Genomic DNA, 15,044 nt, shown 5'->3' with positions numbered 1-15,044 from the left:
AACATATATATATATATATATATATATATATATATCAGATCAGTTACTCAGTCGTGTCCGACTCTTTGTGACCCCATGAATCACAGCACGCAAGGCCTCCCTGTCCATCATCAACATCCAGAGTTCATTCAGACTCATGTCCATCGAGTCAGTGATGCCATCCAGCCATCTCATCCTCTGTCGTCCCCTTCTCCTCCTGCCCCCAATCCCTCCCAGCATCAGAGTCTTTTCCAATGAGTCAACTCTTCACATGAGGTGGCCAAAGTACTGGAGTTTCAGCTTTAGCCTCAGTCCTTCCAAAGAAATCCCAGGGCTCATCTCCTTCAGAATGGACTCGTTAGATCTCCTTGCAGTCCAACACCACAGTTCAAAAGCATCAGCTTTTTGGTGCTCAGTTTTTTATAGTCCAACTCTCACATCCGTACATTGAAAAACCATAGCTTTGACTAGACAGACCTTAGTTGGCAAAGTAATGTCTCTGCTTTTGAATATGCTATCTAGGTTGGTCATAACTTTCCTTACAAGGAGTAAGCGTCTTTTAATTTCATGGCTGCAGTCACCATCTGTAGTGATTTTGGAGTCCCCCCCAAAAATAAAGTCTGCCACTGTTTCCACTGTTTCCCCATCTATTTCCCATGAAGTGGTGAGACCGGATGCCATGATCTTCGTTTTCTGAATGTTGAGCTTTAAGCCAACTTTTTCACTCTCCTCTTTCACTTTCATCAAGAGGCTTTTGAGTTCCTCTTCACTTTCTGCCATCAGGGTGGTGTCATCTGCATAGCTGAGGTTATTGATATTTCTCCCGGCAATCTTGATTCCAGCTTGTATTTCTTCCAGACCAGCGTTTCTCATGATGTACTCTGCATATACATTAAATAAACAGGGTGACAATATACAGTCTTGACGTACTCCTTTTCCTATTTGGAACCAGTCTGTTGTTCCATGTCCAGTTCTAACTGTTGTTTCCTGACCTGCATACAAATTTCTCAAGAGGCAGATCAGGTGGTCTGGTATTCCCATCTCTTTCAGAATTTTCCAGTTTATTGTGATCCACACAGTCAAAGGCTTTGGCATAGTCAATAAAGCAGAAATAGATGTTGTTCTGGAACTCTCTTGCTTTTTCTATGATCCAGTGGATGTTGGCAATTTGATCTCTGGTTCCTCTGCCTTTTCTAAAACCAGCTTGAACATCAGGAAGTTCACAGTTCACATATTGCTGAAGCCTGGCTTGGAGAATTTTGAGCATTACTTTACTAGCGTGTGAGATGAGTGCAATTGTGCGGTAGTTTGAGCATTCTTTGGCATTGCCTTTCTTTGGGATTGGAATGAAAACTGACCTTTTTCAGTCCTGTGGCCACTGCTGAGTTTTCCAAATTTTCTGGCATATTGAGTGAAGCACTTTCACAGCATCATCTTTCAGGATTTGGAATAGCTCAACTGGAATTCCATCACCTCCACTAGCTTTGTTCGTAGTGATGCTTTCTAAGGCCCACTTGACTTCACATTCCAGGATGTCTGGCTCTAGGTCAGTGATCACACCATCGTGATTATCTGGGTCGTGAAGATCTTTTTTGTACAGTTCTTCTGTGTATTCTTGCTACCTCTTCTTAATATCTTCTGCTTCTGTTAGGACCATACCATTTCTGTCCTTTATCGAGCCCATCTTTGAATGAAATGTTCCTTTGGTATCTCTGATTTTCTTGAAGAGATCTCTAGTCTTTCCCGTTCTGTTGTTTTCCTCTATTTCTTTGCCATTGATCACTGAAGAAGGCTTTCTTATCTCTTCTTGCTTATATAAATACTGCTCTAAATAAGAAATGACACAGCATGGAAAGAGACTATGACCTTGGGACTGTATACTGTGAATCCACAATCTTTGTTTCCCACTCATATGCGTTACCTTGGAAAGTTATTTTTCTAAGTTAAATTTCAGTTTTCATCTACAAAATGTTTATGACAACATCTCCCTTGTAGTATTGCTCTTAGAGTATCATAAAGGTAACAGGTCTCACACAGTTACCTTTTACCTATACATGGAGCTATTATTTTTCCCTACAGTCAATATCTTGTAAGAACATTTCACCAAAGTTCAATTTTTAACTGTTAGTGTAAATTCATCATTAGTTTAAGAAAGATAATTAGTAAAAACATTCTACATTCAACTATTATTTTATGAGCTTCACTGGTGACTCAGCAATGAAGAATCACCCTGTCAAAGGAGACACAGGTTTGATCCCTGGGTCAAGAAAATCCACTGGAGAAGGAAATGACAACCCACTCTAGTATTCTTTCCTGGGAAATCCCATGGACAGAGGAGCCTAGTGGACTACATCCATGGGGTCACAAAAAGTTGGACACGACTTAGAGACTAAATAACAAATTATTTTATAGTTTCTTATATCCAACCAGAACTCCTGTTTATTCATTGGGCATTTCCATTTGTCCTCTCATTTTATGAAAACCCCAGGCTCAAATTTTGAATAACAAATCCATCAAAGTCAGAACATAGTACAAATACTCATGACATTTTCTACTCCCACTGACTTCCAAATACATGGATATCTGGATTCCTAGGATCTCCCCATTGACACTTTGGGATTGAAGAAACCCCTGTTCTTGCAGAACCAGAAGGAACCCACATACCAGATTTATAAGTTTCTCTTATAGTGATCTTACATGGTGTTGTATGGAGGCAAATGGCAACCCACACCAGTATTCTTGCCTAGAAAGCTCCATGGACAGAGGAGCCTGGTGGGTTACAGTCCACAGAGTCACAACGAGTATGACGAGACTGAGAGACTACACTTCCACTTTGAAATAGTTCAACTTGGAAACACACACACTAGAGCCAGGACCACTGTGAGTTTCTGAGTCACAGACTTCACTATCCAATCTAATCCATCTTTATTGAATTGCATAATACTTAGTATGTTTAGAGCTTTGACAAGAAGTTTATTTCTTTATATATCTGAGTAAATCAGCTTTGGAAACGTGAAAAAAACTAATAAAGTTCCTGGCTTTTAAAATTTTAAAATACCGAATTACATCATCATCAAGAAATGTAGTAGTCTATACAATGTGTCCTTTGGAAACATGAGGCTGCTGATTTAAGGGCTGCTGAACAGTTGGGATGATTGTCCTTCCATAATGGGAAATCTAGAAACTCTGGGGCTAAAATTCCAGGCCCCATCTGAAGCAGATTTACTATTTACAGTAATTTTAACTCAAAAATCAGTATCTCATCTTAGAATACATTCAGTGTCTCCATATTTTCAGGTACCTCTAAAGTTAGTTTTATATAGTGGAGCCCACAAGCCTAATAACAAATGCTATGATACTGTTGTCCATTAACAGTCCAGAGAAAACAAAATTTCTTTGATTTTTCTAGGAACTGATATTATGGGGGTGGAAAATCTTACCACATTTGAGGGCTCCAGTTTCTTCCTTCTCGCCAGATCTGTTATGTTGATACCATTGTAGTTAATGCTTTCCATGCAGCCTTTGAAATTCTTTCTACTGCTGGAACTTGGTTTTCCAGAGAAAGGTATGCCTCCAAAGGTTATCTTTGAGAAAAAGATAAAATGTAAACATTCCCACTGTATTTGGCTTAAAAAATAAAAACATTTACAATAAATTAGACAAAACTAGTAGTCAGCTATCATAACCTCAGCCAACATATACAGACATTTTTTCTGTATATGCCTCTAAAGTCTGTTGCATATTAAATTATGTTGTTACTGAAGTATACACTAATTGTATTAATTGTGAAAATGAGATTATAACTTGAGCAAGAAAAGAGCAACAACTTCTAAGCATTTTTAATACCTGGAAGGTATTTTATCAATTTTCCTGAGAATGTTCTAAAGGATTTTACACAGCAAACATCTTTTATAAATATTAAGCATATATTTTTATGCTTATAGTATCAATAAATGTTACTAGTCATCTTTAAATAACCCAGAGCTAATATATTAAGTTTATGACTTCAGCCCAAAGGAAGGAATTTTGTATTCACCCTATTTAGACATTGTAGTCTAATGATTGCTGGAGTAAAAAAATTGTTAGGCTTATTGTGAATACAGAAAATAGTTCCAAAAGTCTCACTGCTATATTGATTAGAAATATCTTTGGGTTTGGAGGTTATAATTTGAGAACTACAGTCTTAAAGATATTATAGGTCTCCTAAATCCTGAGGAATAAGGTCAATGCTCCTTCCTGTGATTTTCAAGCAATTGTTAAAATCACAATAAAAAGAGAACATATATTTTTCCAGAAACCTTTGATCAAATTACATTATTATAACATCAATTTCATATAATAGAAAATTATACTTAATTATGTATTGCCAATAATGATGCGTACTGCTAATAGTGAATGAATCTATTAATCATAGCTGTAATATCAAGATATATAATCCAGACATTATATTTCTTTTAAGTAGTATTCAATTACCAATTTTTCCTACAAAGGTTGGAAAATGAAAGACATCTTTCAATGTCAAAACTTTATATTTGATATATAAGGCAGAGATCTTTGGGTTTTAGAAGATATATATTATGCCTCTGTTATACAGTGCTTTTACATTTTAGCTTTTTTAATGTAAATGTTTAAGATTATTTTTAACCGTTCCTTAATTTTTAGTTTACAACGTTGTGTTAATTTCAGGTAGCAAAGTGATTCAGTGAGATATATATATATATATATATATTCCTTTTCAGATTGTTTTACATTATAGGTTATTTAAAGATACAGAATACAGTTCCCTGGGCTGTACAGTAGGTACTTGTTGTTTATCTATCTTATATACAGCAGTGTGCATATGCATTTTAAATTTTTAAACAGTTTTAGGGAAAAAAGTACAAATTAATAATAGTTTATGAGACAACCATAAAATTTTAAAAACTCACTTAAAATGCGACTAAATGTATTAATAACAGCTGAATATACACTATATATTCAGCTTCCCTGGTGGCACAGAGGTTAAAGTGTCTGCCTGCAATGTGGGAGACCTGGGTTTGATCCCTGGGTTGGGAAGATCCCCTGGAGAAGGAAATGGCAACCCACTCCAGTATTCTTGCCTGGAGAATCCCATGGACAGAGGAGCCTGGTGGGCTACAGTCCACGGGTCGCAAAGAGTCGGACACGACTGAGTGACTTCACTTCATACACTATATAGCATTTACCTTAGAGTTTAACTATGGGAAGGAAAGAGAAAAACTAAGAATAAACACACAAAAAAGAATCAGGAATCTACAAAAGGAAAAACAGGGGCGTTCTGAAATACATTAGGGAAATATTTTCAAGTGGCACGAACTGAACTTATTAGGTGCTATAGTAGTTAATATCATAGGTTAGGATTACTGAGACTTTAATAGAGTGTTGAATTTCCTATCCACAATTTATTTTACCGATTTCTGCTCCAGTTGATAGTAATAAAATCTTCCATGCTTAATGACATGCAGCATCACACTGTGAATAATATTACTAAATACTATTATAGTTGAAAGTATTGCTTTATTCCTTCTCGCTGTGCATAGTTTCTTTACTGGGGGACTCCTATTTTCCTTTGGGATGATGACTTAGATACTCCTTATAGTTTCTCTCTTTTCAACAACCTTCAGCTCATGTCCTATCTTATAGAAGGTAACCCGGTGAAGCATCACAGGCTCAATTTACCAGATTCCTTACAACTAAGAGAAGTGGGTTCAAATCCCAATTTCTAATGTAATTCATCATTTGATATTAAGTGGTTGCTTCTTCTTTCTTGTTATATGTCCTCATCAATAAAATATTCTCTAATACTATCATCATTCTCATGGTAAAAAAAATAGCTGCAGTTGTTAGATTAATAATCAGATATTGATATGGCTTACATTATTGCCTTATTAATGACACTGTTGTTCAGTGACAACCTTGACTCTAAAAAAGAAATGCACTGACCATTTTGTTAGCTGCCAAGAGTTTCAAAAGTGAGACAGGGCTTAACCAGATACCTCTGGGTGTCCTTTCTCCCACCATCTTTAAGAAAATAATCCTGCTTTTCAGCTGAGCACATGCTCCACAGCCAATATATGGCATTTCCCACCCTCTTTGAACAAGATTTGGTCTCATGAGATTCAAGCCAAAGGGTTGCGTGTGACTCTAAGAACTATAATTAAAGGAGGGATGGGGGCACAGTGTTCTTCACTCCCTTCCTTCACACTGTCTGGAATGCAAAATGGAAAGTGAGTAGTCAACTTGGAGTGAGTTGCAGAGGGGATGGAATAGCAGTGGAATAAAAGGAGACTGGGGTCTTGACCATCATGGTGCTGCCTCATGAGCCCAGGGCTAACTGCCTACAGGCCCCTTTTAGGTGAAAGGAATAAACGTGTCTGTTATATGCAGTCTAATTAATTATAACTGATACATGTAGTAATACTATGTATTACTAATAATATGTAGTAATATCTGTTATTCCCTGATGCCTCCTCTCAAACAAGCCATGTGCTACTATTTTCGCTTTATGGAAAGGGAATATGATTCGTCCAATGTCACACAACCAGGAAGGGGCAAAAAGGGATTTAAACCCAGGCTTAATGGCTCCAATTTGAGCTCATACACTTGATTTTCTCCAAAACTGCATCATGTTGAGATACAAAGGTAGACCCAGACATATTCATGGGCACCATCTGCCGATAATTGCAGTATCTAAGGAAAGGAATTGGATAGCAGCTCTACAAAGGGAAGTAAGCTGAGTCTCTCCTGACTCTCTGTCAATTTAAATTTCTTTCTACGTCTCCCTGACAAATATGTCTCAGGGATTTTAGTCCACAGGTGAGGTTCTCAAACATGGTATTTTATCTAGAAGGGCTCTGAAGTGTTGATGAAACTGCTGACCGTATAGGAGGGGTTGTGTGTGCAAGAATATTCATAGATTTCACCGCAAATTCAACAGGGACTACGATCCCAAATTTTTAATTCTGTTTTTTTGAAAATTGGAATTGTGTTTGCCCATTGCTAATGTTTTAGGATTTCTCACCTCTTCTAGAATACTTCAAAGTTTATTAATGTAGGAGATAGGTCTGTAGGAGATAGGTCACATAAGCCAAGATTAATACTAATTTAGAGAAGATAGGAATTCAGAGAATTTTCACATTCTTTGCCTTTCAACAATCATTTTCACTTTACAGAGATGTTTTTTTGGGAGTAATTATTCCCTGATAACCTTAAATTTATTTTAATGTCAATAAAAGTCTCTGTATCAAAGTTTATATTGCATATTCCATTCTAAATTTCTGTTTAGAAATATATGTAATATATTCATATTATTGGACTTCCCTGGTGGCTCAGATGGCAAAGGGTCTGCCTACAATGTGGGAGACCCAGGTTCAATCTCTGGGTCGGGAAGATGTCCTGGAGAAGGAAATGGCAACCCACTCCAGTATTCTTGCCTGGAAAATCCCATGGACGGAGGAGCCTGTAGGCTACAGTCCATGGGGTCGCAAAGAGTAAAATAAAATAAAAGTCTCTGTATCAAAGTTTATATTGCATATTCCCTTCTAAATTTCTGTTTAGAAATATATGTAATATATTCATATTACAGAAAATTTAGATTAGAAGCTATTTAAACATATAAGGAAAATAAAAAAATATAGTTGTAAAACCTGACTTTCCACATACTATTTTATGATAAGTACATTTTATGTTCTAACTACATATAAATCTAAAAGATTTATGGGTGGATATCAATAATACCACCAACTCAATGGACATGAGTTTGAAAAAATTCCAGAAGATAGTGAAGGAGAGGGATGTTTGGCATGCTGTAGTCCATGGGGTTGCAAAGAGCTGGACGTGACTTAGCAACTGAACAACAGCAATCAGTAGCACACTTATATGTGTATCTATTTATATATCTGTAATTTCAACAATGGGACCAAGGCACATTGAAATGGCACAGCAAAGTCATAGGGGTGCCCCAGTGATGAACCTGTTTTTACAGAACTTTTATTTCTACTTATGATTAACATTTTTGATGGACACTGTAAAGTTGAATTGCTCTCCAAAAAATTATTTAAAAAAAACTTTATATGCCTCTCAGTGTATTATGAGAATATGTATTTTTACCAGACCAATATGATCACTGATTATTTTCAATCTTTAGTCATTTGGAAGGTAAAAAAATATCTTTTTATTTATGAACAATCTCTTTAAAAGTCTGTATTTTTATTTATTTTATGACATTTATATCTGAGAAAATAGAACTTGTCAAAGGAACTATCTATAGTCATGAATTTATAAATGGTTTAATGTAGGATTTCTTCTGCAATGCTTTCTAATAAATACTAGGCAATCATGTATATAATATACTGTATATTATCAAGAGCAAGCAATTTATAATTACCAATAAAAAGATTATGACTTAATTTATTCTGGTTTTGTTAAATGGCTCTGATAACATAATAAATGGTCCTTTTCTTCAAATACATGCTACTTTGGTTCCAAGTTTTAAAAAATATTTCAATAACTCATTAACAATTTAAAATTTAATGAAATGACCTATATTAATAAATTAGGTTGTGAAGCTGTAAGTTTTCTTTGGAGAATAAAATGAAAATGGTATATGAAGGTATATAATTAATAATAATTCAACAAGACAGCATAAAACTGAAGCAGTCACTTGATGCAGGACAATTCACACATCCTCAGGTTTACCTCATAGTCCAAATCCAGGTAGTCGAACTCCCCGTTGGTGCGGAAGTGCTGTGTGCTTCTGTCCAGGGTGAGGTTGATGCTCCGGCCCTGGCGCTCAATGACCACAGAGTGCCAGTGGTGATCATCCAGCAGGCTTCCTGTCATCACGGACGTGTGGCCGTATATGGGGCCAAGCTGGTTGCTTCCTGAATCACGTGAATGGAAAAGGACCCAGGTAAAGACACCAGAACTCTATGTCATCTGCTACACCATGGGCAGACATTTTTATGGCATCTCTGTCTATTGTAGTTTACATAGGACAACCGGCATGGAATGATACTTAACAATAGTGGCATGTTCAAACCACATAAAAGCTATTAAAGATGGAAAAATCTCTGTTCCCTTAAAAACCATGAGCTTTATTTATTTATTTTTTCAATTACTGGGCCATGAATTCTGCTAAGTTTGGTATATTCCGTATGAAGTCAGTGCCCTATGGGCTCTGGAGTCAGAGTCCCTGGATTCTGATGCTGTTCCATCACTGGCTTGCTCCATGATCCTGGCCAAGGTAACTGCTCTCTGAGCCTCTCTTTGGTCATATGTAAAATGGGAAAAATAATAGTACCTGCTTTACAAAGTTGCTGTGAGGATTAAATTAATCTGTACAAGTAAAGAACTTATTTCCTGACATACAGTGAATGTTCATTAAAAGTTACCTGTTAATTTTTATTATTTTTTTTGTTATTATTATTATTGGTCAAGAAAATACAACATGACAAATATCTTCTGATTCCTAAAGCCATAATCTTAAGCACAACATAATATTTAATGTCATGGAAAATTTACTCAAGTTATACTTTAAAATAAAAATCTGCAAAATTACATATGTAGCATTAGTTCAATTTTGAAATAAGATCTCCATAGCAACAGAACTATAAATAAGAGTGGAAGATTGTGAAAGTCTGAAATATTTATTAAGGTCATCTCTGGATGCTGTTTACATATTTTATACCATTTTCTATTTTGTCTAATCAAGCATTACTTTTTATGGTCAGGCAAAACTAAATGCTATAAAATAGACTATTGCTTCAGAATAAATAGCATAATAGAAATAAAATAAACACACAATTGACTGAAGAATTATTTCCTTTTTTCACATTTATGATGCTAATACACTTATACCTGACATTTTCTATGGATCTCCTATATGGATTTTTTTTTCCTTTTGGTGATGAAATCAAATGTTTCCCTGTGACTGTGATTATGACTGTGTACGTAGATAGGGATGGGAGAGGAAGAAAGAAAAGAAAGAGTAAGTTTAAGTGAAAGAATACATTCAGTTTTATTACATTAAATATTTAGACTAGAAGACTAAGCAGTATCTAGATGTGCCTGTATTAAGGAAATAGCATTAAAACTGATAGTGGATATCTGAATGGATGTGTTTCCATGGTTGTCATAAATTTGTCAATAATACTCTATGTAAATTGCTTTCCAATGACATGGTAATGATCTTTTTGTATGAGGCCATATGATCAGTTCTTGTTTCAGAATAGTAACATCACACTCTTACAAGGCCCAGCGGCTTTTAAAGGCTACTCTGTGTATTTCACTTTAAAAAAAAAAAAAGGAGAAAAGTTTGAAAAAATAAATTACTTTAGATATGATCCAATTTTATAAAGAATTAATATGTAAAGCATTAATCACTCTTTTCCACCACTAAAAATAGTGTGGTCTAGTTTTTCCAGACATTTTTAAAAATTATATAAATATAATCATATAATTTATATACATATAAAATATTGATATAACATTTATAATTTGCCTACTGTTTTAATTTAATGCCTGTCACATTCCCCAAATTATTTAACACATACCAATATATTGTATGTGTTAATTTTTTTTCTTTCAATATTTGCTATTGTAACTAATATCACAAAGTATACATCCTTGGACAGAAATTCCAGAGCTGTTTCTTATTATTTCTTTATGATTACAAAATACATAGAAAATTAAAATATCTGAAGATATATTATTAAATTGTTTTCTTGAAATATTTTTAGGACAAAGAATCCTTTTTATTGTATAACACACCGATACAGATACTATTATTTTTAAAATTTATTTACTTGCTTGAAAAAATTGGAATCATTATTTTATTGTATATTTCTTTCATAGGTAGCTTGATTGAGCATTTGGTGTTTACAAACTATTTATAATTTTTCTTCAGTGAGTTTTCCTTACATTCAGTGCAGTCGCTCAGTCTTCTCCTAAAGTCTTAGTACAGTTATAGAGTGGAATGAATTTTCATTCAAGAATGACATTAAACTTCTCTATTTGAATTTTCCCAGGTTTTGGCATGCATTTTCATTTTACAATTTGAATATAAAAATTTAAATATCTTTGTATATTTTTAAAATCAGCTTTCTTGGATAGTTTTCTTGTTATGGAAGCTATTTTTTCTGTCAGATAAGATTTTGAATGTGAAAGTTTTATAATGAAGAATAATCTTTGTAGATACTATATTAAGTATTATCAACTGAAAAAAACTAACTGAAGTTGTATTTTTTAGTATACTAATGATTTTCAATGTAATAAAAGTTAATATATGGGAAACAAGCCATATTTAAGAAAGTTAAAACCATGTTGATAAGAAAATCAAGCAGGCAGGATCTCTTTGTCTTCTAATGTTCAGTTTTAAAACTTTCCATTGGGGTGCATTCAACATGCAAATTTTAGTTATTGATATAATTTAGATTACAAAATCTTTATAGAATCCTAAAATCACTAAACATAAAAATATGGAATATATGATGCCCTTCAAACAACTCTTGAATAAATTCTGAAAGTTTTAGGCCAGCAAGAAGAGGATAGATATATTACTGATTTGCATAAATTGTAACTCTGAATGTCAGTATCTGTCTTGTGGACCTTCCCTTTAGTTTTAAGTAAATCTTAACTACATTATCAAAATACAAACATGTATTAGGCTTGTCCACTTAGAAACAACAACAATAGCCCAAAACAAAATAGTAACTCCTTCTTTGAGTTTCATCTCATTTTCTAATCGGCATATTATTTCTCTGATTCCTTCATTTCTAGTTGATTATACTTAAAACAGTCATTTGCACCCTTTTTATCTTTCCTTAACTGATGACAATAAAACTACTATTCTTTTTATTTTAATGAGAATAGATCAACAGTAACTACTATATTGCCAGTGACCTCACTTTTCTGTTTTAAATGACATTTTAGGTGACAGCCTCCTCTCCTTCCCTGGTCTCTGTGATGCCATATACTCATATTTCCTCCTACTCACTGTCTCTTCTCCTCCGGCGTCATGAGTAGCACCTTCTCCTGTCAATATGACACACGGAACTCCCTAATAGAATCTCAACTTTGATGACTATCAGGCAGCAAAAATGCACCATGTTCCAACAGATCTCTAGACTTTCTTTATTGGAAGGAATTAGTACTCCTCCGTTAGAAGAAAGTGAAGAGAAAATAAGGCTTTCTGTATTTCTATAAATGGTACAAATGTCTATTTGGAACTCAAGCCATACCTTAGGGTTATTATTTATATGTTCTCTTTCTTTTTTACTCCATACTCAATTAATTACAAACCATACTAACTTTACAACCAAAACCATCTCCCAGGTGAATCTGTTTTTCTACATCTCCTCTGAAAGCCACCTTCTGCAAGCAGTGGTCATCTCTCAGTTACACCAGGCAGAAGTCCAGCTGTAACTCATGTTCATGCAAGCATTTTCTCTTACAGAAGTCTCAGTACCTTTCTAAAAATAAGATCATGAGGCCATATAGTTTAAAGTCTACCAACAGCTTCCCATTCTTAAAATAACATCTAATTTCATCTTCTATCCTTTGAATACCCATACTAGCCCCCTCATCTCGTTCCCTGGGCAGATCGGGTCTTAGTCGCTCATGATTCTTTCTCAACTGCTTTGTCCCAGATATTTTCAGGGCTTGTTTTTGCCAACACTGAAACCTCATCATGAATATCTTCTTGGAAAGGACTTTCCTCACTACATATTCTAATAATACCCCCTCGCCTATACAGTATCCTTTATCGTATCAAGCTTATTTAATTGATTTCATACTACTCATCAGTATTTGAGGTCATTTCTTCTGATTCAGTTGCTTTAAAATAATAGAGAATACAGTGTCCGGCTGTATGCCAAATGCTAGTATCGTAACTGCATAGAACAGGTGTTGATACATATTTACAAATGAGTATGTATATAAATATATATCAAGCACTATGAATTAAAAATGAATTGACAACAACATAATGTGAACTCTTTTTATAATTTACATTTTAAGGATTAAAGACCATTAGCATTTAACTAACAGGGATACCAATAAATGGAAGGAATGGTGCCAAAAATCAGAACATACCTAGGTTTAAACTGAAGACCAGCTTGGCTTTTTTGAGTTCCAAAGTAATATAATCCCCTTGCTGTCCTTCCCCGTGTAAGATTACCCCTTCACTTTCAGAAGTTTTAAATTTCAAGGCAATGACATCTTTCAGTGTTTTCATCTTCTTGTTTCTGAATCTATATGGTAACACAACATGGCCATCGAAGTTGATAACATCAGCCCCTAAAAGAAGAAATAAATAGCATTTTAGTTTTGTTATTGTGTGTAGACCTTCAGTCTGAAGTATATCTTCTTCCAATTGGGTGCCGGCACTGAATAAACGACAAAAAAGGGTTTTTTTCTTGAAAACTCTTTAGTCCTGGGTTCTCCTTCTCTTTCTATTCTTGTTTTATTCTGTGTCTTGAAGTGGATTTTATGGAAAGGACTTGAACAGAATGATGATAGGAAACCCTTAACAATTTAAAACTCTTTCTTCAACTGTTATACTAATAACATATGTTCCATCAATGACTTATATGCTTCAAAATTTTGACTTAGAAATTTGGAGGTTACCTGAAAAGTAAAAATGTTAATCCCTCAGATATTATGAGACTTTAATATTTTCCTTCTTAAACGAGGCTAAGTGTTCATGATTTTAAATATATATTTTGCTAACAAGTTTTCTTTTCTATGACATAATAATAAAGGATCTTAGAAGGCAGAGTTTGTGGTATACTCATTTTCTAATGTTTTTTATATTCTACTACATTTTCAGTAAACTTTATGGTAGTACCTAGAGTTTATAGTGAATTGAACTTTAACTTGCTTTATCCCTTGCTCTTACGGTTCATGTCTATTTCAAATTCCTTATTAACCCCTTGCCTTTCCAATAGAGAAGTGTGTTGCCCATGTTCTCAACTACTCTGAAAAAAGACAGTCTCACCCATATGTGATTAGAAGAACACAAATCTAATCTATGCTGTGAGTAGATGTAGTTTGATCTTAAGGAATTTCATTGAAAACATGAAATTATATAAACTTTTACAAAGTATGAACAACTTTTTCCCACCCTCAGAAACAGAGGATAGTGGGCAACAGTATAGTAACTGTTTCTTATTCACACCAGGAAAAGAAAATGAAATGGTCTTATTTATTACACACTGTTGCTTTGTGGGTTGCCAACTCACAGAATGGGTCAGTGATGACTGCAATAATCCAGATCAAATTCTAAGTCCAAATAGAATCTTAGTCACCCTAATCAGACCCTTTTCAATAAGAATATTTTTAGCTTTTAAAGTTGTGGAAAACCGAGTCACATTGGCTCTAAAAATGATGATGGTGTGTGTGTTCAGTTGTGTCCAGCTCTTTCCGACAACATGGACAACAGCCTGCCAGGCTCCTCTTGCCCTTTCCAGGCAAGAAGCTGGTGGAGCAGGTTGCCATTTCCGCCTCCACTGGATCTTCCCAACCCAGGGATCGAATCCATGTCTCTTGGACAAAACTAGTCACACTGGAAACCTAATCACATTCAGTAGCTCTAATTATCTCAGGATTATAAGCCAGGATGAAGCCTGCCTCTAGTTTGGGGTAAGATTTTGCCAGAGAACCCAGAGAGAGAGACACTAGAGAAAAACTAACAGCAAGTGGAAAACCTAATATAAATATCTTCTTATCACACATCCTAGTTCTCTTCAGTTCTCTTAGCTTCAATCAGCCCGGGGGATATTTTGGATCCTGGTAACAGTAACAATAGCCAGCTATATCATGGTGGTGAAGGTGTGGAGCTACCAGAGGTTATATTCACTCTTTTTTCTGTGCAGTATTTGCCAGCATAAGTTTTGCTCTTAACTAATGCCATAAAGTGAACTGTCACAAATCCACTTATTTCAAATATTGCTTAAAAGTATCTCTAAGTTTTCCCTTCAAATCAATAGACTTTGAATATTTTAAAAATATGATATATCTTGTTAGCAAAAACATTTCTGACTTTAAGT

General features: G+C 34.8%; 1 protein-coding gene across 1 annotated transcript in view; it reads right to left on the bottom strand.

The window, feature by feature from the left end:
• The window catches only part of LOC104992135 (contactin-associated protein-like 2), a 950,770-nt gene that overhangs the window by 310,082 nt on the left and 625,644 nt on the right, over window positions 1-15,044 (bottom strand). The window contains exons 6-8 of the mRNA XM_010844884.1: window positions 13,090-13,293; window positions 8,695-8,879; window positions 3,420-3,563 (exon numbers count right to left, since the gene is read on the bottom strand). Coding sequence (XP_010843186.1) covers window positions 3,420-3,563; window positions 8,695-8,879; window positions 13,090-13,293 — 533 coding nt within the window. The remainder of the gene's footprint in view (window positions 1-3,419; window positions 3,564-8,694; window positions 8,880-13,089; window positions 13,294-15,044) is intronic.

The sequence above is a fragment of the Bison bison genome, unplaced genomic scaffold (genome assembly GCF_000754665.1).
Source record: "Bison bison bison isolate TAMUID 2011002044 unplaced genomic scaffold, Bison_UMD1.0 scf7180017864211, whole genome shotgun sequence".
Classification (NCBI taxonomy): Eukaryota; Metazoa; Chordata; class Mammalia; order Artiodactyla; family Bovidae; genus Bison; species Bison bison.
The sequence above is the reverse complement of the archived record's forward strand: the minus strand, read 5'-3'. Positions and strand labels throughout refer to the sequence as shown.